At 42.3% G+C, this 25,600-nt stretch overlaps 1 protein-coding gene across 1 annotated transcript in view; it reads right to left on the minus strand.

Moving 5' to 3' along the window:
* Positions 1-20,231: 20,231 nt before the first annotated feature.
* LOC121284271 (claudin-10-like) overlaps positions 20,232-25,600 on the minus strand; it is an 86,786-nt gene continuing 81,417 nt past the window's right edge. Inside the window, exon 5 of the mRNA XM_041199617.1 lies at positions 20,232-20,358. Within this exon, the coding sequence (XP_041055551.1) occupies positions 20,232-20,358 (127 nt within the window). The remainder of the gene's footprint in view (positions 20,359-25,600) is intronic.

A 25,600-nucleotide genomic window follows, 5' to 3' on the forward strand; every position in this document is an offset into this window, starting at 1 on the left:
CAGCCCACCTCCGGGGAGCACTGAATTCCGCTCTATATATTTAAGGACTAGCTTGTACAAGTACTTTTTTTTGCAATGTGTGCAGTCCATATGCATCCTTTGTGACTTCCAAACAATGCCTTTAAAAAACCATAGTGTACATCTGTTATAAACATCTATTTTTGGCCAGTGCAGTTTAGATCTTAGCCATTTGAACTTTATCTGTACAATGAATATGCAATTGTGTAACAAACCTGTGCACTTAAGTGGCAAATTGACTTCCAGGTAGATAAATATGAGGTGATGCACTTGGACAGGAAAAATAGAAACATCGCATACATCTTAGAAAATAAGAAACTGAATGGGGTGGAAGAGTAAAGGGGATTAAGGGATACAGATGAACAAATAATTAAAAGCACCTCTGCAGGTTAGCCAAGCAAGTATAATGCTGACAAAGCACAGGAATATATTTCTAGGTATACAGAATTCAAAAGTAGTGATGTTAAGTATATATGGCACTCTGGTCAGGCCACACTTAGTGTACTGTGCATAAATGTGGTCCCCATACTATAAAAAAGGGCTGGAGGACTTAAAGCACTGGAGATGGTGCAAAACGGATTGACAAGAATGGCTCCAGAACTGAGAGAAAACAAATGTTGGGAAAGATTGAAAGGTTGAAGTTTTTTCCCTTGGAAAAGAGGAAATTTAGGAGTGACATGATCAAGGTTTTAAAAATTATTAATGAGCTAGACAGGATAGATGTGGAATCTTTCTGCTTGGTTGGAGAACCCAAAATTATGGGCCTTAAATACAAAGTAGTTGCCCTGTCCTTTGAGGCAAAGATGACCATGTTCATCATCTGGGATGTTTGCAAGTCTGGAGGTTCTGTTGCAAACAGGACAGAATACAACAGATTATTGTGTCTTAAGTGAGTTGCTGGCTCTGGATTTCCTCTCTTTGCATTTTCTCTGTACCTCTGATTTGTGCTTGTTTTTGAAGGAGGCCACACAATTTTTTATTTTGTTGCACCAGGTGCAGTGATCCTGGGCGAGCTTCTCCCAGGAATCGAAGTCAATATCAAAACTCCTAAGTGAAACATTCAGTGTAGCACTTTGTTTAATTTTCATGAGAGTGCATCTCAGACTCAGTCTCTCAAAAAAGATTTGCTTTGGTAAGTGAATGTCAGGCATTCTGCTAAATGACCAGCCCAAGTCAGTTGCAACTGTGGCACTATTCACAATTCTGGTATGTCACTTATTTCCTGGTTAAAGGTGACATAAAATATATTACCCCTACAGTGAATGCAATAAAAGTGAATGCAAGGTTGAAAACTAAAGATGGAATAAAATAAAGCGAATAATAGATTTTATTTGCATCCCTAGACCTATATCCATTCATTTTAAATGAGCAAGGAGAAACAAAGAAACATAAGGGTGAATTTTATACTCCTCAGCAGTAGGGGGTGTGGGGGTGGGGAAGAGAGAGAGAGGGGGGAGTTCAACCCGAAAGTGCATGGTTCATCGACATCTGCCAATAAAGCACCATGTGGCCAATTAATGGTCACCCGGCAGGAAGCTGGCCAACAGCAGAGAGCAGTGGTAGACAGCACACTCAGTCGGGGATTAAGGCAGGCCATGAACCAGAAGTTCGTCACATTTAATGGGACCCTGGCACAGGTTTGTGGCGGCTGCAGTAGAATTGGTGTACTGGAGGCTGAAGGTCAGAGCTGTGTTGTCAGGCTCTAGATTGGGGTTTTGGGGATTGTCTATTCTCCCAAATTATGCTGCTCAAGTCTGTAGTTTCCCAAAACCATTACTTTTTATTTACAGTAAGTATTGACACATTTGGGCCTCTAAATGAGGTTGGAGCTTCTCCTCCTTCCAGATCTCTCTTAACTTCTCAGTCATGTGATCTGACATTGTTATTACATCAGCATCATTTCTGCTTCTGATGTTAACCCTTTACATTCCCCCCAAGTTTTTATCCCTATTATATTTACAAGCCCTACATCTTCCCCCAAAGTCTTAGACTTCACAGTGTTAATCTCTGAGGTGCCTTGACCAATCTCCCTGATCTTGTCCTGATCTTTTTTGAGGTTGAGGATATTCGCGACTCTCCCTTCTGTCGGTGTGAGTGATCTTCTCCTGCATGGCTGTATAGTTTTTAGTAGGCCTTCCTCCTTCATCAGCATCTGAGTAGAATATTTCACCCCTCTCCTTGGATTCACCTAGTTCTGTTGAAGGGTCATGAGGACTCGAAAAGTCAACTCCTTTCTTCTCCGCCGATGCTGCCAGACCTGCTGAGTTTTTCCAGGTAATTCTGTTTTTGTTTTGGATTTCCAGCATCCGCAGTTTTTTGTTTTTATCTCTGAATAGTAAGCCCAAGTTTCTACTGGCTTTGTCTCGTTAGGAACTAGAGAGTTTAAGTAAGTTATATTTGCATTTGTGGGTTTTAGGAATGAGTTTTATCTTTAAGTTTAATTTGGGCTTCTATATTGGTGTATATAGAAAGGGGGTGCTTGAGTTTTTGTTTCACTTTAAAAGATGCCTGCATTTAATGAGGTTTATGACTCTTGAGGGGGAGTTAAAAAAAACGAGGTAGAAAAAACTGTGCTGTTGCCTAGCAATAGGGGTCCAGAGAGAGAGGCCCCACACAGACACAAAGAAACTAAAAGCAGTTTGAGTTCGCTTGGTCATTATGGTGAAGGAAGCAGTTTAAGTCTCTCTCTAGCTGGTATACTAGCATACTGTTGAGGAAAATAAGTGTAAGAATCTTAGGTGAGTTGTTCTAAAGTTATAGTAACAGTGAATTTCAAGTGAATTCTGGATCTAAAGAGAGGTACCAAGTTGTCAGCAGTCTACTGGAAGAGAGAACTGCAAGGAGCAGATCCTAAAGGAAAAAGAAAAAGGTCAAGAAGCCCTTTAAGTTAAGTTCAAAGATAAGGACAGGAATCTGGAAAAAGTCCCGTTGAGTGAAGTTAAGAGTGAGGAGCAGAGAAAGGTTCCAAGCTTAAAGGGAGAAAGCTGCAGGATGCAGACTTAAAGCAAAATAAGCTTGCAAGATCCAAGGAGAGAGCCCAAGGTCTGTAACTCTTTATTATGGGCATATGAAGAAGTGGTGTTCTGTTGGCATGGATGAGCATTTAAGAAAGAGTGTGTGGAAGGCAAAGCTTGAATGCACTTAGCAATCCAGGGAGGAGGAACATAAGAGGGAGAGTTCAAAAACCCTGGAAGTGGACCCTTGTGGAAGGCATCTGAGAGAAAGCGTTGTTTGGGAGAAGATTTCAAAGCAAGTTCGTGTGAAAGATGGAGTTCAGTGAGACTGGTTGGCTCATGGTGTGACAAGTGTCTGGGGGGAGTTGATGAGAAATCCATAGCATCTGTTTGGGGTGGCATCTATCATTTGGTTTCAGAGTATGGTGTGCCTGACCACAGGTTGCCTATTTGTTTACATGGACTGTGTATTTACTGTGAACATTAGAGTATAAGATAACTTTTGTAGCTTGTGTTTTCCTTCCAGATCTGTATATATCTGTAAAGGTATAGTTGTGGGTGAAGGAGTATTGTAATATAGTTCATTTTTTCTTATTTAATAAATGTTTTATTCTTTTGTTAAAAATTCATCCGCTGACTCCTATAACTCTGGTAGCCAGTCTCCACATTTCTAAACAAAAAATAAAAGTTAGGATCTATCAAGCCAGGTTCCACCCTGGAACTGGCTTGTCCAGTGGTAACATCAACTGAGATCATAAATCTCTCCAAGAATGTTAAGATGCAACAATTCCTCCTTATGATACTCTTGTGTGTCTCAATCCTGTGTCATCTTAGTTGTGGAATTTTTCCAATGATTGTGCCTCCCTTCAGTTGGTCGCGTACCCATACTCTCTCCCCAGGCTTCAGTCTGGTTACTTCTCTGTTCTTCCTCATTACATTTTACCCTCTCTTACTTGTTCATGATTATATTGTGTTTGAGTTTTTGTGCTGGAGATGAAAGCTGTGTTCTCAATCTCCTGCTCATCAGTAACACTGGTGGTGAGAAACCATTTTGTAGTGGTGAGATTCGATAACTCAGAAGAGCTAAATTAAGGTCTTTGTTTATCTTCAATAAATCTTTGATGGTTTATACCCCTCTCTCACCTTCTCCATTTGCTTGAGGATAGTGAGGTTAAGTGATTACATGAATGAAGCCATATTCATTTGCAAAATTGTGGAATAACTCATTAGCAATTTGTGTTCTATTGTTGGACACTATGATGTCTGGGATGCCATGTATTGCATAAATTCTCTTGAGGAATTGGATGATTGCTTCTGCTGTGATACTATGCAATCTGTTTACTTCAATCCACCATGAGTAGCAATCATTGGCAATAAGGAAGGTTTTCCTCTTAAATTCAAGTAAGTCCATTCCCAGATGCTCCCATGGCCTCGATGGAAAAGTAAAAGGTAATAGTGGTTCTTTTTGTTCTTGGCTGTTTATAGCACAAGTAAGACAGTTAGAAATCAGTTCTTCTATAGAGTGAGTAATGCATGGCCACTAGACTGATTGCTGTGCTCTCGCACAACATTTTGCTATTCCTAGATGACCTTAAGTCTTTGAAGAATATCAAGCTGAAGCGCTCTTGGTATGACTGTTCTCTTGTTGAAGACTAGTAAGTCGTCAATAGCAGTTAGGTGCTTGTGCTGTTCAAAGTACTGCCATAGTATCAGATTAGTAGGGATATTGTTTGGACAAAATTCCAGACAAGATTCTCAGACTGGAGACATTATTCATTTCCTTGCTGAGCTTGTTTTATTTCTTGTAACTTATTTGCAGTAGCTGGTAAGTGTAAGTGATTAAGGAAACACATGCTTCAGTCTCCTTGATGAAGCATAAATACTTCCTTCTGATGATAATCACAACAGTGGGCGGAATTTTCCGTGCCCGCTGGCATGGGACATTTTTGGCGGCATGAGCAGCCAATATGGTGAGAAGGCCAAATATCCGGTTCACAATGTTGTGACACCGGTTTGCAATCGTCCGCTCTACCCGTCAATGGCGGGCCGCATTTCCCGCCGTCGGTCGTCAGGAACCTCATTGTAATATATCTGCATATCATTATAAGCCCAGCTTGCTGGAATCATCCCATCATGCTGGATCATCTGAGCGCGTCAGTGTGATTGTATGCCGATGTGTCTGACAATTGTACATAGTTACCTAGCAGGCTGCACTTGGCTCGGAACTTCGAGGTTTGTTTGCCTACCTTTCTTTGCGCAACACTCGCAGTCATCAGTGACAGGCTTCACAGACAGCACCACATCACTTTTAGGGGGTTTCACGGGCAGGTCTCTACCTACCAAATCAGTCATAAGGCGCGGGGGTGGCTTTTCAATGGCTTGCTTGGGGAAAGGGGAGAAGTGGCCTCAGGCAAGAGAAAAGGCTGCAGGGCGAGGGCTGTACTGGGGAAGAGGGGTATCCCATGGTGTGTGTAGTTGATCCGTGGAAGTGGCCTCAAGATGGTGAGGGCTGAGGAGGCAGTCTCCAGAGGAGATGAAGCCAGGTGGAGATGTGAGGGTGTGTGTCAGAGAATGAGTGGTGATGTCCCTTGAGCTGGCAGTGAGTGAAATGCCAGTGAATGTGTGTTGGGCTTGTGAGTGTGTGAGTTTAGAGCGATGAGATGGTTGCCTTACCCTGGCAGCACGGATGAGATCATTCATCCTCTATCTGCATTGGATGACTAAACTCTTCTTGCAGCATTGGCACTGACCACCACTGCCATCACCTACCAAGCCAGGGTGATAATGTTTCTGCCCCTCCTGTGGCCAAAGCGGGGGTAGAAGACATCACACCAGGCCTCCACGGTGTCCAAAAGGCACTCAAGGGACGCATCACTTAACCAGGGTGCTGCAGTCTTCTTGCCTTTCAGAGCCATGTCTTCTTTGCGGCAGTCCCGGGCTGGAAGCACTGAGAGGTGTGCGCGGCTACACTTTGAATGCGTCACCCAGTGTGATGAAGCGGCGAGATGGCGTACAAATGAGAACCCGCCTGCCATTGAAATGGCATGCTTCCTTGGGAAAGCATGATTAATGAGGCAAGATTGGGATGATACAGCATGACAAACCACCATTGCGGTTGGCGGGTAAAATGTCATTTTTCCTACCCGCTATCACACTTAGTGCAAATCTGGGATAATTCCGCCCAGTGTGTCTGCCTTTGTTTGATACTTCCCTTGCTTATACTCTGTGATGGTGTCACACCTCAGCAATCTTAATCTGCACTGTTGGATTCTGAGTGGCATCTTCAAAATTTCTTTCATGTTCAGAAGGGTGAGTTTTCGCTGTGATCTGGTGCCGAAGAATAGATGAGTTCCAAAGAACCCCATCTAGACCCTGAACACACAATGAAACAGTAGTGCACCAAGATTTCAGAAGAGATTAAAAGTTGTTTAAAAAAGAGGAGGTGTTAGGCATCTTGAAGAATGTTAAGGTGGATAAATCCCCAGGGCCAGATGGGATCTACCCCAGAGTACTGAGGGAGGCAAGGAAGGAGATTGCTGGGGCCTTGACAGAAATCTTTGTATCCTCACTGGCTACGGGTGAGGTCACGGAGGACTGGAGAACGGCCAATGTTGTTCCATTGTTTAAGAAGGGTAGCAGGGATAATCCAGGAAATTACAGGCCAGTGAGCCTTATGTCAGTGGTAGGGAAATTATTGGAGAAGATTCTTCGTGACAGGACGTACTACCATTTGGAAGCAAATGGATGTATTAGTGAGAGGCAGCATGGTTTTGTGAAGGGGAGGTCGTGTCTCACTAACTTGATCGAGTTTTTCGAGGAAGTGACAAAGATGATTGATGATGGAAGGGCAGTGGATGTTATATATATGGTTTTCAGTAAGGCCTTTGTCAAAGTCCCTCATGGCAGACTGGTACAGAAGGTAAAGTCGCACGGGATCAGAGGTGAGATGGCAAGATGGATACAGAATTGGCTTGGTCATAGAAGACAGAGGGTAGCAGTAGAAGGGTGCTTTTCTGAATGGAGAGCTGTGACTAGTGGAGTTCCGCAGGGATCAGTGCTGGGACCTTTGCTGTTTGTAGTATACATAAATGATTTGGAGGAAAATGTAACTGGGCTAATTAGTAAGTTTGCAGACGACACTAAGGTTGAAGAAGTTGCAGATAGTGAAGAGGATTGTCAAAGGATACAACAGGATAAAGATCAGTTGGAGACTTGGGCTGAGAAATGGCAGATGGAATTTAATCCGGACAAATGTGAGGTAACGCATTTTGGAAGGTCTAATACAGGCAGGAATTATACAGTAAATGGCAGAACCCTTAAGTGTTTTGACGGGTAGAGGGATCTGGGTGTACAGGTCCACAGGTGGCAATGCAGTGGCATTGCAGGTGGATAAGGTAGTCAGGAAGGCATATGGCATGCTTGCCTTCGTCGGCAGGGGTATTGAGTGTAAAAGCTGGGAACTCATGCTGCAGCTGTATAGAACATTGGTTAGGCCACACTTGGAATATTGCGTGCAATTCTGGTCGCCACATTGCCAGAAGGATATGGAGGTATTGGAGAGGGTGCAGAGGAGGTTTACCAGGATGCTGCCTGGTCTGGAAGTTATTGGCTATAAGGAGAGATTGGAGAAACTCAGATTGTTCTCACTAGAGCGACGGAGATTGAAGGGCGACTTGATCGAAGTTTACAAAATTACGAGTGGTTTGGATAGAGTAGATAGTCAGAAGCTTTTTCCCAGGGTGGAAGAGTCAATTACTAGTGGACATAGATTTAAGGTGAGAGGAGAAAACTATAGAGGAGATGTGCAGGGCAAGTTTTTTACTCAGAGGGTAGTGAGTGTCTGGAATTCACTGCCAGAGGAGGTGGTGCAAGTAGGTACAATAGTGGTGTTTAAGAGGCAGCTTGACAAATACATGAATAGGATGGGAATAGAGGGATATGGACCCCGGAAGTGCAAAATGTTTTAGTTGACAGGCAATATGATCGGGGCAGGCTTGGAGGGCCGAAGGGCCTGTTCCTGTGCTGTACTTTTCTTTGTTCTTTGTTCTTTGTTCCTTTCAAAAACATTTTGTTCCACATTTCACTCCACATTCCAGCACCACGGTTGTACCTCCTGTCTCAACATGTCCCAACAGCTGTCTCAAGAGCTTATTGACCTCTGCTAAATTTGGTAGGAACTTGCTTACTTGGCTGACTATCCCGAGGAATCTTTGAAGCTCAGTTATGTTCCTGGCTTGTGGACATTCTGATTACTTTCGGTTTTTGTTGATCAACTGTGATTCCAATGGCGTATACAATGTGACCTAGAAACTTGGTCATAGATTTGGTGAACTCACATTTTTCATTTAAGACTCTCAGCAGTGCTCTAACTCTGTGATCATATTCTTCTCTCATGGAGCCATGTATAAGTATGTCATTCACATGGCATATTACTCCTTCCATTCATTTTAGAGTGTGAGACATTGTTCTCTCGAAAATTTCTGGAGTGGATATTGTTCCAAAGAGCAATCTATTGAAACAATAATGGCCAAATGGTCAGCAATCTGGTTTCTTCGTCCAGAGGCAGCTGCCAAAATCCATTGGCCACATCCAATTTGGTAAATAAAACACTCTTGGCGAGTTTGGCAAAGCTGTCATCCATTCAGGCCATCGGGTGGATTTCATGTTCCACTGCTTTGTTTAGTTGAGTTAAATCCATGCAGATTCTTATAGAGCTGTTAGGTTTAGGGACCATAACCGTTCTTGAACATCATTTTGTTGGCATGGTGTCTAATGAGATAACCCCTTGCTGTTGCACTTTTTCAGTTTCACCTTTGACTTTGTCCAAGGGTGGATGAGGGACTTTCCTCGGCGTAAAGAGGCAAATTGGTTTAACATCAGCTTTTAGGGTGATATAGTACTCAGTCTTTAACTTCCCTAGGCCTGTAAACAATTTTGGAAATTAATTTCAAAATGTACTGATGTAATACTCATCATAATCCATTTTATAGATTAATTTCAGTTTTAGGCATGCCTTTCATGCCTTTCTGCTTAGTAAAGAACACTCTTGATTTTGAATGACGTAGAGAGGTTCGAGGATTTCTCAATCTTTATATTTCAGCTTTGCCATGAGTTATCCTTTCACTTGTAAAGTTGTCTCACCAGTACTTCCCTTCCTAACAGCACCGTGGGTGTTCCTACAACATATGGACTGCAGTGGTTCAAGAAGGCAGCACACCACCACCACCTTCTCAAGGGCAATTATGGTTGGGCAATAAATGCTGGCCGAGCATCTCATGAATGAATATAAAAATGATGAGGGTTGTAATGTAATCTGTTTGAGCCATTTGACTTATTCTGATAAAATAGAAACCCCTGTTCCTGTGTCGAGTTTTAAATTCTGTGGGGTGTCCATCCACTGTGAGTTTAATACTTCAAAACTTGTTTTTGTATCACTTACCTCCCCTAGGAAGATTAGTTCCTTTGCTTATCGTTCTTCCACTTCTTATATGTGATTCTGTTTTAAAATTTTCTCCCTCTTTTTACAGGTTATCAGCATTTTTGAGTGACAAACAGTTTTGAAGTGGCCTATTTTTCCACAACTGTGGCACTCTGCCCATGTGCTGGATATTTTTCTTGCTTATGCAGTTTGTCCTGCCATACGAAGACATTTCACATGGCGGTTGGCATGCTTTTCTCCATTTTGGAGGACTTAGGCTTTGGCGCACTTTCTCTTTTATGGCCTACAAACTGAAGGGTCTAACTCAACCTTCTCCACAGAACCTCTTCTTCCCTGTAATCACAAGCCCAATTTTGTTTCCTGAGTTTCACTTGCCTAGCAATCTGCACTGCTTTCATCAGTGTTAAATCCTCTCTTGTCTGTAAGAAATCTGATAGTGCTTTATCCAGGATCTCAACCATGATTTTGTCACAAATTAGCTTGTCCTTTAAGGTCCCATAATTGCAGTTCCCTTCCAGCCTGTAGAGATCATTAATGAACTTTCACTGGCTTTTGCTTTCTTCTATTAAATTTAGCTCTCTATATTATTCAATTCTGACGGATGCTCAAATAAGATTCGAAAGCTTGTAGGATTCTTCCTAAGAAATTGAAGCCTCAGCAACCCCCAGTCTTGCTATCACGTCATCAGTGATAGATCCTACTGCATAAAGTAGTGTACTGACCTTGTCATTTTTGATCTTTCTTGTGTAATCCTGAAACAGTTCTATATCTTGTAAACCTTTTCCTCCAGTTGTCCTGTTCTGGGCCTGTTACAAGCCTTCTTCGCTCTGAAATGATTCTGGGAGCGGTAGTGTGGATTCCATGTTTCTGCTAAGCCCTGGAATTGTTCCTGCTTCTGTGCTGCTGCTTGCTGCTTCAGGTCTGTGCTCACTGCTGCATGGTCTCTGGATTCATATCTCAGCTTGTCCCTGTAGCTCCTGTTTTGTTCTGAAAGTTGGTGAGTCTTAATTGTTTTTTCTTGTGGCTTTCCTTCAAGGATCTCTTTTCTTGTCAGCCCTGTATCTTCTTTTTAAGTTCTGCTGGGTCTTTTATTCACTGCCATTATGTTTCATTGTGTGGTTAGAGTCTATACATGGGTTTTGGGGATTGTCTATTCTCCCAAAGTAGCTGCTCGAGTCTGTAGTTTTTCAAAACCATTACTCTTTATTTACAGTAAGTATTGACGCATTTGGGCCTCTAAATGAGGTTGGAGCTTCTCCTCCTTCCAGATCTCTCATACTTCTCAGTCATGTGATTTGACATCATTAAAACATCAGCATCATGTATGCTTCTGATGTTAACCCTTTACTCTAAGGAACCACAAAACTTTAACTTTAAAATCCTTTAACTTATTGGAAAGCAGCAACAGTGGGTAAGAGCTTGCTTGGAATGTTTTTGACTATTGTGCTCGTAATGAATTATTCAGGACCCTTGCCAGAGAGAAAAGACCATTTGAGCACATCTGTCCCATTCACCTTATGAATAAAAAGTGTTTAGGAAAAGACTTAGGCCTGGATTTTCAGGCTGTGGCAGGACCTGCTGGGGGGGATGTATCTGGCCTGCCAAAAGTCCATTGACTTTCAGTGGGACCGGAAGATCCTGGCAGCGGGCGGGGCTGGAAAACACCGGCCTTAAATTCTGCCCCTTAACTCCCTTTGTCTCTGCACAGATGGCCTAGAGAATGGAGGCTGTTGAGGGGCCTAAAACAAGGATAGCCCCACAGTTTGATGATGACTTACTGTGCGTCCTCCCCCAGGCTGTGAGTGATTGAGGTCCCCATGCCTGCATACAGGAAGAGATGACCTCCCAGCCAGACCAAAGCAGCCTGGATGGAGGTCACAGAGGAGGTCAGCAACCATGGAGTCATCCAAAGAACTTGGTTGCAGTACTGTAAGAGGCTGAATGAATTCTTAACATCTGCCAGGGTGAGTTTGTAACCATTTCGGAGATGGACCTATGTGAAAGATTTGAGGGTATGATGTGTGCCAAGTGTCTAGCTTAAGTGCACAAGGCAGCATGAACCAGATGTGCCACTGGGGATTTTGTGGGGCATCTTATGAACTGCAACATCTGTTCACCTATTATTTAGCAAGGAGCATTGAGAATTGTTGAACGCCGACAAAGAGCATTTTGGTGACACATTTGGAAGCATTATTGTAGCACAGCATATTCATTATAATGTCACTTTCTATTTGCAGGAGAAGAGGGCACATAGTGCCTGAGAGAGGGCAAGAACCGGAGGTGGTCAAGCCAACATGGTCATGTTGACCCCTATAGAGGAGAAGGTGCTAGAACTGTCTGACAACAAATGGAGTGGCACCATTGGGCAAGGCAAGATTGGAGGAAGGCCCCAGGATGATGAGATTCCAAGGGCTCATAGCTCTGTCCTGCAAAGATCGTGTTGAAGGAAAGGGGAGGGGGTTGGAAACTGGGGAAGGTGGCAGGGCGATAGTATAGATGGCTTTAACTTTGGAGGCTTGCAGAATTTGGAAAGGAATGTATGTCTTCTTGTGTTTTTAAAATGATATAAAGGCATAGATCATTCATTAGGGATTGTGTAAACACGTTGTGGGTTCATTTATTAAGACCAGCCACATAGGAATATTAATGCAAACAAATACTTAAAGACAATACTTGACGAGACAATACAACAAATGCTTGAAGACATGAAGAGCAGAGCTGTGTGTGCTGTGTTCTGCTCGCAGGCCAAAGTAAAACTGTGACTGGATCACATGACACATTTCCCTTCTGGTGATGGCATGCTGCCATCCCTTAAAGGCATATTACAATATCCTTCCTTCCTTTTAAAGATACGCTATTCCCTTCCAAAGAAGTATAGCTATTTACATTACATGTTCATGTTTTGTTACCATTACATAAGTGTATAGGACTGGTGAATCTTTGAGCCTCTTAAGCGTAGATAGAGGTAATCTGCTGGTATGTCCAGATCTTGTAATGGTAACCTTGTCTGGAGTTTTTTTAATTGGTCACCGTGATCTGTGGGCTTGTCATTCCTGAATGTTGTTCCTGATTGCATTCAGGATCTTGTCCTAGATACAGTAGGACTATACAATGGTTGAGGATCTGGAATGGATCTCATTTGTCCTTGGTTATGCTTCACTGTTGCGCCTTTGTGCGTAATGACTTTATCGGACCTTGGTTCTAAACAAATCCTTGTTATCACGTACCTTCTGTGAGATCCCCGGATCCTGGATGCAAACATGTTGTCCCAACTGTAAACTTGGCAATTCTGTACCTGGATTTTTATTGTGCATGTTGGTCAACTTCCCTTGCAGTTTTCAAAGTTGCTCTCTAGTGTCTGAGAGAGTAATTCTAAGTAAATTGGTGCGCACTGGTCTGCCAAACATGAGTTCTGCCAGTGATGGAATAGTTGCACTTAAACGTGTTGCTCTCAGATGTAACATTGCAATCTGTGGATCTTGCTTGGTCTGCCTACATTTGAGAATTAGAGATTTCACCATGCGAATTATTCATTCAGCTAGGCTATTAAATCTAGGGTAATGAAGAGAAGAAGTAGTCTGATCGATATTTCACTTCTCACACATATCCTGAAATGGCTTACCAATGAATTCCAGCCTGTTATCTGTAATAATCTCTCTCGGCACACTAAATAAATTGAAAATAGCACTTAGACTGTGTGACAGTTGAGTTTGACATATTGTGCGATTGTTCAATAATGGGGCATTTAGTCAATTAGTCGATGGTGATGATGAAATCAATGCCATGGACATGAAAGAGATCAGATGTGACCTTGGACCAAGGATGAGTAGGAATTTCATGTGGAATCAGTGGTTCTTTGTGTTGACTTGACATATATACTTGACATGCCTTGCACTTCTTGACGACAACTTCAATGTTATTGTTCATACCCGGCCAATAGACTTTCTCTTTTGCAAATCTTCTCATCTGATGTATGCCCATGTGTGAGTGATGCAATTGTTGATGGTCATCAGGTCACAAAGATTCTGGTATGCTGACCTGCCTGCCTTTATAAATGGTTCCCCGAGAGGTGCCTAGATCATCAGGTTAGGCCAAAATTGTCTCGTGTTCGTGGACATGCTGAATTGAATCAGGCCATCCTTCAATGATGATTTTCTACGGTTTCTATACTGTAGATTCTTTTGCCATTTCTTCTTGTAGCTGCTGGCATTTGCATTGCACAAAATGTCCCAGCTCAATTGATAGACTTTCATTCTCCTGCAAGCATAATGTTGCAGCACCCTTGAAACTGCCATTTTGTGGAAACATTCTGGATTTTTCAATGTTAGGTCATGGACTGAGGCAATAGGAGTAGTCTCTGAGGTTGATCTGCCCTGTGAGGTCTGACTAGTTCTATGGATTGTCACTTGTGTAAGGTCACGGCTTGCTGGCAGACATGCAATTGCTGGGCCTTTCATCTCCACAATGTAGAACAGCTATGACACCCAAGAGGATTGTTTTTATTTGCACTTGAAGACCAAGAATCCTGCACATGGGATAAATGAACTGTTATATGCTGAAAATTGCACAGCTGTGATTCGCTATGGCCCTCTATTCCTGTAGATACGTCATTTGGAATTCACAGGGGTAGTATTTTGGCGCATGCCCCATGTCAATCTTGGTCAGTAACAAATAGCTGCCAACTTTCTTGGGACAGATAATTTTAATCTTGGCAAACACTTTGGATAGTGTGATGGCGTCTGTGTTTTCCATGAGATTGATGGTGTGAAACATGTGTTCACTGTCCTTCGTCTCGTTGTGCACATCCTTGTCATTTTCTGGTTTGTCAATAATTTCATGCATATGTTTCTAACAGGATACCAGATGGTCATTCTTCTTGCCTGAACATAACTATTGTGTACGGTCTGTTTGGATCAGCCTTTTGTTCTACTGCACTGCCATTGTCAATGGCCCTTTCTCCCACATGCCTTTTTGCACATGCCACATGCAGTTATTGCTGGAAAGTTGGGTATTTTCTTGGTGCATGCAGAAAGTCACACTTTCTACATGTCTTGCTAGGTTTGGGTGTTCTAGTGATTGTACCAACAGTTGGGGTGATACGTAGGACCTTTAAGCTTCCTCGACCCACGAGGATCGCTTCATACTTACGTCCTTGAGTAGTTCTTCAAAGCTATACATTTTGGCCAGCAAGTCTTTCTGGAAATTTTCCATGGAAGTGGATGTGATCACAGTACGTACCTTTTTTTCTGCATCTGCTGATGATGTGCTGTATGGATTCTGCAGGCTGTTGTTGAAATGACATAAACTCTAGTCAATGAATACAAATGTTTAACCTGATTTTGAACCAGTCTTCCAATGTAGTCCATATCTTTTGGGGATCCTTTATCTCTTCTTCTGTTAATATTGACATGTTCAGCCTATGTAGACCTTCATTCATAAGAACATAAGAATTAGGAACAGGAGTAGGCAATTCAACTCCTCGAGCCTGCCCCGCCATTCAATACAATTATGGCTGATCTCATTTTGGCCTCAGTTCCAATTTCCCGCTCTCTCCCCATAACCTTTCAATCTGTTACTAATTAAAAATCTGTCTATCTCCTCCTTAAATTTATTTAGCATCCCGGCATCCACTGCAATCTGAGGTAGTGAATTCCACAGGTTCACAAACCTTTGAGAAAAGTAATTCCTCCTCATCTCTGATTTAAATTTACCACCCCTTAACCTAATAATATGGCCTCTCATTCTAGGATGTCCCACAGGGGAAACATCCACTCCACGTCTACTTTGTCTATCCCCTTTAGCATCTTATACACCTCAATTAAATCTCCTCTCATCCTTCTAAACTCTAGTGAGTATAGCTCAGTCTCTCCTCATAAGGCATGCCCCGTATCTCTGGAATCAATATAGTGAACCTCCTCTGAACCGCCCCCAATGCAACGACATCCTTCCTCAAGTAAGGAGACCAAAACTGTGTACAGTACTCCAGATGCGGTCTCACCAATTCCCAATTGCTAGGTGAATTTTTATGGCTTGCTTCTCTGATTTAGGTACACCTGAATCAAAAAACTTTAGTTCTGTATGCCATTTACACATTTTGAATTTGGGTAGTAGGTCAGCTGCTTCTCAATTTAAACTGGGGAATTTTGTGGACATTTTGACAGTATCCCTTTGACTTTCCTCCTTGTTTTACTCAATTTATTGTTCAGCAACTCCCGAGCCACCCATTATAATCATAACCTTCTCTGGCCTGATTTTTATGACGACTTTGGTTTTTTTTTGCTTGACTCTCCCTTGCTTGCTATTGATCTGGCCCACACCCTTGTCACTCACCTTCCCTAACTGAGCTAACCTGGTGCTGGTCCTCTCAATGCACTGTCCCACTCATGGGACTGACAGGCTATGTACTGCAGTCTCGCCATGAAGGATCCATCTGCTTACCAGCTCCTTATTTGAGCATTGTGTTTTCAAAGCTTTTCTGCAGGAGGCACCATGCTGCGGTTTTGACACTTAACAATGCTGCGACTTTGTTGACTTTAGACCGGAACGAGGGTCTTATGTCATGGAGCACGATCCAATGCTGTTCACCATGTTGTATCTGTACTTAATCTTGCTGCCAGGCTATTTGGCCACTGCTGAGCACCATGATGTGTTTTTATAATGTTATAAATGCACCAGTTGCTCATAAGAGATTGTGTAAACATGTTCTGGGTTCATTTGTTAAGACTAGGCACATAGGAAAATTCATATAAAGGTAGAAAGCTTGAATACATCAACAGCAGAGCTGTGTGTGGTATGTTCTGCTCATAGGTCAAAGTGAAACTGAGACTGGATCACATGACTAACTTTCCTTCTATGATGGCATGCTGCGATCCCTTAAAGGCATATTACAATATGTCTCTGCATTGAAGAGCCTAACGTTCAAACCTTGGTTACCATCTCCCAGGGCTGGATTTTTGCTTCGGCGGGCGGCTGCGATCGGCCCAGGAGCAGCCGGGAAAAGGACCGCTGCCCGCATTAGGCCCCCGAATGCGATTTCACGCTGGCTGGCAAATTAACAGTCAGCCAGCGCGAATGGCATGCAGAAAGGCTCAGTGCTTCTGGGGAGGGGGGCAGCAGGAGAGTGGGCGTTGAAGTCAGCTCGGGCATGGGTGTGCACAGAATGAAAGCTCCAAGAAGGCAGAGAGCTGCCTCAGGGAGCTGAAAAATTTAAATTCAATAAAAACAGATTTTAAAATCCAGAAAAAAATGCCCAGAATGAGTCATCTAAACATATGGATGCTGAAATTTGTGTCCAAACATTTTTATCATTTTTAAAATTAATCTTGGAAGCCTCATCCCGTCCTTTGTTGAGGTTTCCTGAAAAATGCAGAGGCCACCTGGCTGATTCACCCGGCCACCAACGTAACGTTGGATAGGCAGTGAAAAATCCCAGTTAATTGTGCCGTTAATGGGCTTTATGACCCTCTTAATTGTCGGCGGGTGTGCTGCCGACTCTTGTGTGTGTCCGTCGACCAAAATATTGCATGAGTGCGCGATGACATCCCAACGCTCACTTGACATCACCTCACACTATTTTACATTCTCCCCCACAGGACAAACATCGGCAACTGCAGCCACTAGCCCCGAAGGTCCAGCGTTAACCTCTGAGGAGGAGGAAGCCTCAGAGGGTGTAGCATCACATCCTTGCTCCACACCTAGCACCAGCGTAGATACATGCACCTTGGTGGGTATACACGAGTTGGCTTTAAGGGATGCACACACTGGTGTGAGTCACAAAACCAGCTGTCAGAGATTGAGATGGAGCAGGCCACTAGCAACCAGAGGAGAGCTGGAGATGACCCAGATATTGAGCCCTAGGCATTGTCGATCAGGCAGCGATGCTGTACGCAGAGTGCAAGGTATGTGGAGACATGGCAGAGATTCCACAGTGGTTGTGCGCACTGGCACAGACAGTGGAGGAGTCCATGAAGGCTGTGGGCACCATGAGAGAGACTGGCAACTGTCATTGAGGGCCAAACCCAGCAGCTCACTGATGGGATACTGGGCATGCATTCTGACTTGCACTGTATTGCCTTGTCTCTGAGCTCTGGTGCCCAATGTCAATGTGAGAGGGGGATGGGAAGCTGGAGTCATATCCAGATCCTGGTTCCTCTCAGAAAAGCAGGGAGAGCCAAATGGTCCTCACGATACTGGATGAGCAATTGCTGTCACTATCGGAGCCTCCCATGCCATTGGCACAGGTGCCTCAGAATGCCACAATGACAAATGAACTTCCTGCCACTGTGCAGGACATACTGCCATCATGCCAGGGTCCTCACAGCCTCAGGTGAGCAGAGTACAGCCACCAAAGTCCCAGGCAAAGGGACATAAGGGTCAGCAGTTTGTCTCCAGCAAAGCTGGCAATGAGGGGTCGGGGGATGAGGCATCACGCTGTAGCACCCATAAACATTTTAAAAAGACATGACATCAGTCACAAATGGGTTCACACGGGAGATTGCTTGCTTGGTTAAGTGTGAAATTTCTTTATTTATTTTGTCAATAAGTAACTTTTTTGCACTTGTGGCTTTGTTTGCATCGATGTGTTGGTTTTGATTTGGATTAACCGCATGGTCTAATAGAAGTTTGTGCTAATTTGGGCCCCTCAGATCATCCTCATTTGATAGCTCTACGTTGGCACTTGCACAGTGCTGATGAGCTGCTAATATCATGAGAAGGTAAGGGTGGCCAAAATGGAATCGGTAATTCTAGCATAGATTTCTAATTCATTATTTCCATTATTAGCAAATCTTGAGTTTCCCTGGCATCCAAATCATCCTGTTCATTGGCTACCGAGCTGGCTGGCATGGTTCATCCTGATTCTCATCAGACCCATCCTCAGAATCTTTGTCAGAGGATGGGGCTTGCTCCATTTGATCCTCCTGTGCTAGGGATTCCTCTCTCTGGAGCGCCAGACTGCACAAGGCAAAACCTTAGTATTGAAGACTGCCATCTAACCATTCCAAACATTGAAATCTCGGTTTGAACAGACCAGTGGTCTGCTCCAAGATGGCCCTGGCGGAAGCATGGATCTCATTGTACCTCCTCTCTCTAGTTCAGTGCATCGATTTTGGACTGTGGTCATTAGCCATCTCTTTTGGGGTATACTTTGTCACCAAGAAACCAGCCATCCAAGGATTCTGGTGCACAGAACATCCCTGGCACCTGGGAGTGTCTCAGTATGTAGGCATTATGACTGCTGCTAAGATAGCATGCGCATACCTGCATTAACCTTTGCCTGTGGTCAGATACAAGCTGTACATTGCTGGAATGGTAGCCTTTTCTGCTAATGAATGCCCCTGGCTGTCCCAATGGTGCTTTAATTGCCACATGTGTACAATCTAGTACCCCTTGCACATTTGGAAATCTGACAAGGTTACTCAAGCCTCTGGCTCTGTCTGTCTGATTGGCGTTGTCCTTACTAAATGAAATAAACTCATGGCATGGCTGAATATTGCATCTGTAAAAACTTTATGCAATGATGGGCCCTGGCTGTGATATCCCACAATGATCCCAGATGATGCCTGTCACAGGCTGATGTGATTGTCTCCCTGGAGGGACAGAGTCTTCCTAGGCACTGGTGTTCTGACATTTGGAGGTCCATCATCCTTTGCCGGTATACTCTGTTGGCAGGATAGTACCTTTGTGTACCTCTGACAGCATACTGCTGTTGTCTCCTTCCTGCAGTCCCTTGCCCAGCAACAGGTTCCACAACTTGCTGGACCACAGGGCACATCTGTCCTTGGCCGGTTTCCCTCCGCCTCCTTCTCCTCCTCAATGGAGGAGGAACCTCCTCCAGAATGTACAATGCCCATTGGGACACTGATCCCAGAGTCCAATACAGGAGTGCAGGAAATTCACTTTACACCTATCTCTAGGCATCCTTCCCTGACAAATATCTCCCAGTGAAGACTCCCTCCAAATGTTTTTTCCTTGCATGCACCAAACTATGGCAAAGGCAATATAAAATAGTAGTCTATAGTAGTCTAGTTTAACAAGTACAATTAGTTTTTTATAAAAACGGATGGTTCGCCTGACTTTCGTATTATTAAAGATTGGTGTGATGATGTCGGGATAGCAACTCAGTGTCATCACGTAGGATTTTACGCATGCACAGAATGTCAGCGGTCCCAATTTCTCAAAATAAAATTCTCCCCAAAGAAGATTTACAGCACAGAAGGTGGCCATTTGGCCCAGAAGGCAGCAGAGAGATGCATCCTTTTACTGTTCAATTTTTTCTCTAGAGGAAGCAGTCACATTAATTTTATTTTTTGCCCTAAAAAATGTGAGTTATCAAAGATTATGAAAGGACTAAAATTACATTACAGTTCAGGCATATTAGGCACTGTCAGGCTGTCTTGCAAAATCTGTCACTTAAATTCAGAGTTCAAAGGAGGTTTTGTTATTTGGTAGTAAACTATTTATTCTCCTCTCATTCCCAAGAATAAAGCAATCTATTTATAGAAATTGCCAAGTTAATGTTGTTGATCAATGTAATTTTATGTGAAAATAACAAATGTACAGTACCATTACATTTACATTTTTCAAAAATGTCCATGATAATATGAGCTTTTTACATGGAAATAACTAAATTAGGGTAAAACTATTCATAAAGGAAAATGAGTTAGCAAATTTTACAAAGCCTGTATTTTGTAATTTTTGCAGTCATGGTGATCAGCAAATGTTATTAAGTTATTATATAAGTGAAAGGAAATCTTCCTGTGAACTGGGGTTTATTAAATGATGCATTGCATTTCCATCTTTCTCTTAATGTGATGCTTTTGTTAAACATATGAGTTTTTATCAAATTGTTTTGGTGATGTCGCCATGCTTTTGGCTGACCTCATTTCTGTTGCACCAAAGTATCCCTTTGTTTGAGAAGGAAGAAATGGCATTGCTCCATACTTGGTTCTGAAAGAAACAAAATGTGTTGAAGTTCAAGTATTTTTCCTTTTTGCCAGTAATGAAACTATAGTACAAAAGTTAAACTTTTGAAACTGGAACAGAATTTTGAAAATGTGAGGGACTGTTTGAGGAATTGAAAAATAGTATTTCAGTAGGAATCAGACACACATAGAGGACCGTAAAGTCTCTAATTAAAAAATGTCACTGTTTTGGCTGATAGCTATGATTTAATTCGCTAAATAACTATGTGGCAGCACATCACTGTTTGCAAACCCACATAGAAGCTGGAAAGATAAATTGTTTGGCAATTAGCATATTTCTGATTAGAGAAGGAGATAGGAGAAAAGGCAGATGCTCCTCAAGGTAACCAATAGTGTAGAGGATAGGAATGAATCAAAATTATTAATACGTTTTCATTGTCATGAAGTCACATGTTTAAAGGCAGAATGTTGGAGGTTAAAACCGAAAGCCATATGACTGGCAAGTGTGGCAGATGTTTCTTCAGAGAAACTGCATCAAGGATTGAAGCTCGGTAGAAACCAATTTCTTCTACTGTATTTACTGTGGGGGTAACCAGGGATGTGAGAGATTATGAAGGTGAAGTCACTCCACTTTGGTCCAAGGAAGGACCTAAAAAGATTGTAATCCTGAGAGATACCGGTTCAACTCAGAACTTGCTGAGAAGATTTTCTTCAAAATATTAACTGAATAAAAATGAATTGATACAGGGTATTGATGGAAAGTGTGTGCCTATTCCATTGTGTAGAGTGTATTTAAACTGTGCTTTAGTGTTGTTGTTATCGTTGGGGTTGTGTCTAAATTGTTGATTTGTCAAATGGATTTTATATTGGGGAATGATATTGCAGGGGATAGTGTTATGCCATCTCCTGGGACAATGTCAGCACTGTATTTGAAGAATCTCAAATTAAAACTTTAACTCAGAAAGGACTGAAGCCTCAAACCAACTCCAAACTGTAGTGACACCTGATACCAAATCAAAAGTACCTTCCAGTGTTGAGACACAGGATACAGCTGCAGAAATGCAGACAAATGGACAGAGTCCAGAAGACCATTTGAAACCCAAAAGTGATTGGGATGACATTTGCAAGTTGCCTGAAAGACTCAAAACTGTTGGAAAATAAAATGGAATTCCAAAATTAAGCTATCAACATTGCTGTTCTGATATTCTTAGTGGTTAAGTAAGAATTTGAACAACGAGTGAACAAACTGTTTGCACAAAAATAAGCCCTTATGAACTTCTTGTCTTAAAAAGGGAATCTAAAATATTTGAGTCTGGTAATGGCTTAAAGTGCAGTTAAGCAAGAGGAGAATGATTTAACTGTGAAATTAACAGGGAGATTCTTTTCCAACTCAAACAATGAAGAAACTATAAATATGGAGGACAGTAAGGTTCAGAAGGTAAACTCTGATAGAAGTGCTTCAAAGACTGTGTTCGCAATTTCACATATGGATAACAATGAGGAATTCCGTTGTACTAATAGAGAAATTGATTTTTGTATAAATAAGAGGAACAAAAGAGGACATTACAAGAAGAAAAAAATAAATTTTAATTGGATCCTCGTTCCTGGCAACGAAGTTAACAAAATCATGTTGTCAAGATGGACTGACCTGTGGACAATGGGGGGGAGATGGAAAGAAAATAGAGATGCACCTACAGTTGAGCAAGAGCAGAATGTTTTAACTGTGGAATTAAGCTGGATGTATGGATGTATTGCATATGGTAAGATAGTTTTTTAAATGTGTAGCATGTTGTGAATTGTTATATTTTTAATGATTAAATGAATAAAAAACACATCTGAAAGTGATGGGTTTTTATTTTTCCCTGGGGGCAGGTGTTGTGAAAATGTTTAATTTTATGATTCATATGTTTTAGAAATTAAATTTATAAATGTAAGGTAATTGTAATTCTGGAATTCAGAAGTTGCTAGATCACTGACAGTACTTAGACATCAAAAGTCCTTCCATCTGTTCTTACAAGATCAGAGTTAGAAGGGTGAGAGCCATAAAAAGCAGGTGTGCCCATTTAACTGGGGCTGAGTAAGCCTGAGGATAATTACCCTGTCTTTATTAGAGATGTGAATTATTCATTTCATTTGTGTGTTATCCAAGTTTCCCATCCAGATGGAAAATCATTGACAGTGTATGTGCGGTTTTCTGATGAACCGCCTGATGTGTAAGAAGACCCCTAGCTGGGCAAACTTAATTTCATTTCTAAATGAGAAGGAAACTATGTCATATAGATGTTCACACTATACCCTGTCTTTGATGCTGGACTTTTACCATTTTGTCCGTACAAGTTAAGGACCCGGGTTGCTTGCTTGTGTCTTGGAATGCGTAGTTAATTAAAGGAACAGTTGAAAGTCTTTATCCACTTTTCTCAGTCAACTGAGTGCTTGAAAAGAGTGAGGTTTCACCACAATATGCCTACCCACTGTTCCCCTCGAAAACATAGATACAAGAAAAGGTACATTTACCTGAATTTATCCAGTGGAACAGTATATGCATAGACTAGTTCACCACAAAGATGGTGAGAGAGTGGTCTCAGATACTATCATCTGGATGCAGCCAAATGCGACAAAAAATGCCACCGTCAGGGTGATAAATTTATTATTCTCATTCCAAGCTGTCGTATCAGCCAATCGATCATGAACTGTAAGCAACTTCATTATTTCTCCATGGGTAATCAACAATTATGTTATCAACAAATAGGGCCTCAGTGAAAAATAGTGGGAACGGGACAAGTAATGTTAAAAAGACAAACCTTAAGTCTTTGTGTCTTAATGCGAGGAGCTTTCGCAATTAAGTGGATGAATTGACCGCACAAATAGATGTAAACAGGTATGATATAGTCAGGATTAAAGAGACATGGCAGGGTGACCAGGGATGGGAACTGAACATCCAGGGGTATGAGGTATTTAGGAAGGACAGACAAAAAGGAAAAGGTGGTGGAGTTGCATTGCTGGTTAAAGAGGAAATTATTCAATAGTGACGATGTGGAATCTGTATGGGTAGAGCTGAGAAACACTAAGGGGCAAAAACATTAGTGGGGGTTGTATATAGACCCCCAAACTGTAGTGGTGATGTTGGGAATGGCATTAAACAGGAAATTAGAGATGCATGCAATAAAGGAACATCTGTAATTAAGGGTGACTTTTAATCTGCATATAGATTGGACAAATCAAATAAGTAACAATACCGTATAGAAGGAAATCCTGGAGTGTATACGGGATGGTTTTCTGGACCAATATGTTGAGGAACCAACTAGAGAACAGGCCATCCTATACTGGGTATTGTGTAATGAGAAAGGAATAATTGGCGATCTAGTTGTGCGAGGCCCCTTGGGGATGAGTGACCTTAATATGTTAGAATTCTTCATCAAGGTGGAGAGTGACGTAGTTGATTCTGAGACCAGGGTCCTGAATCTTAATAAAGGAAACTACGATGGCATGAGGTGCAAGTTGGCTATGATGGATTGGGAAACGTTACTTAAAGGGATTACAGTGGATAGGCAATGGCAAAGAGCGCATGGGTGAACTGCAACAATTGTTTATTCCTGTCTGGCGCAAAAGTAAATAGGAAAGGTGGCCAAACCATGGCTTACAAGGGAAATTTAGAGATAGTATTAGATCCAAGGAAGAGACATACAAATTGGCCAGAAAAAACAACAGACCTGAGGAATGGGAGCAATTTAAAATTCAGCAAAGGAAGACCAAGGGATTGATTAAGAAGGGGAAAATAGAGTAAGAGAGTAAGCTTGTGGGGAACATAAAAACTGACTGTAAAAGTTTCTATAGGTATGTGAAGAGAAAAAGATTGGTGAAGACAAATGTAGGTCCCTTACAGTCAGAAACAGGGGAATTTATAATGGGGAACAAAGAAATGGCTGACCAACTAAATACATACTTTGGTTCTGTCTACACAAAGGAGGACTCAAATAACATACCAGAAGTGCAGGGGAACACAGGGTTTAATGAGAGAGTGGAACTGAAAGAAATCAGTATTAGTATGGAAATGGTGTTGGAGAAATTGATGGGATTGAAGGCCAATAAATCCCCAGGACCTGATAATCTACATCCCAGAGTACTTAAGGAAGTGGCCCTAGAAATAGTGAATGCACTGGTGGTCATTTTCCGAGATTCTATAGACTCTGGAACAGTTCCTATAGATTGGAGGGTAGCTAATGTAACCCCAAAATTGAAAAAGGGAGGCAGAGAGAAAACAGGGAATTATAGACCAGTCAGCCTGACATCGGTAGTGGGGAAAGTTCTAGAGTCCATTAGAAAAGATTTAATAGCTAAGCACTTGGAAAACAGTGGCAGAATCAGACAGTGTCAGCATGGATTTACGAAAGGGAAATCATGCTTGATAAATCTACTGCAATTTTTCGAGAATGTAACTAGTAGAGCTGATGAGGGGAGCCAGTGGATGTGGTTTATTTGGACTTTCAGAAGGCTTTCGATAAAGTCCCACATAAGAGATTAGCGTGTAAAATTAAAGCGCATGGGATTGGGGGTAGTGTATTGAGATGGATAGAAAACTGGTTGGCAGACTGGAAGCAAAGAATAGGAATAAATGGGTCTTTTTCCGAATGGCAGGCAATGACTAGTGGGGTACCGCAGGGATCGGTACTAGGTCCCCAGCTATTCACAATATAAACAATTTAGATGAGGGAAATAAATGTAATATCTCCAAATTTGCAGATGATACAAAGCTGGATGGGAGGCTGAGTTGTGAGGAGGATGCAGAGATGCTTCAGTGTGATTTGGACAAGCTGAGAGAGTGGGCAAATGCATTGCAGATGCAGTATAATGTGGATAAATGTGAGGTTATCCACTTTGGTAGCAAAAACAGGAACCCAGATTATTATCTGAATGGCTATAAATTGAGAGAGGGGAATGTGCAATGAGACCTGGGTGTCCTCGTAAACCAGTCACTGAAGGTAAGCGTGCAGGTGCAACAGGCGGTAAAGAAGGCAAATGGTATGTTGGCCTTCATAGCGAGAGGATTCAAGTACAGGAGCAGGGATGTCTTACTGCAATTATACAGGGCCTTGGTGAGACCACACCTGGAATATTGTGTGCAGTTTTGGTCTCCTTACCCGAGGAAGGATGTCCTTGCTATAGAGGGAGTGCAGCGAAGGTTTGCCAGACTGATTCCTGGGATGGTGGGATTGACATGTGAGGAGAGATTGAATCGGTTAGGATTATATTCACTGGAGTTCAGAAGA

This window comes from Carcharodon carcharias, chromosome 11 (genome assembly GCF_017639515.1).
Source record: "Carcharodon carcharias isolate sCarCar2 chromosome 11, sCarCar2.pri, whole genome shotgun sequence".
Lineage (NCBI taxonomy): Eukaryota > Metazoa > Chordata > Chondrichthyes > Lamniformes > Lamnidae > Carcharodon > Carcharodon carcharias.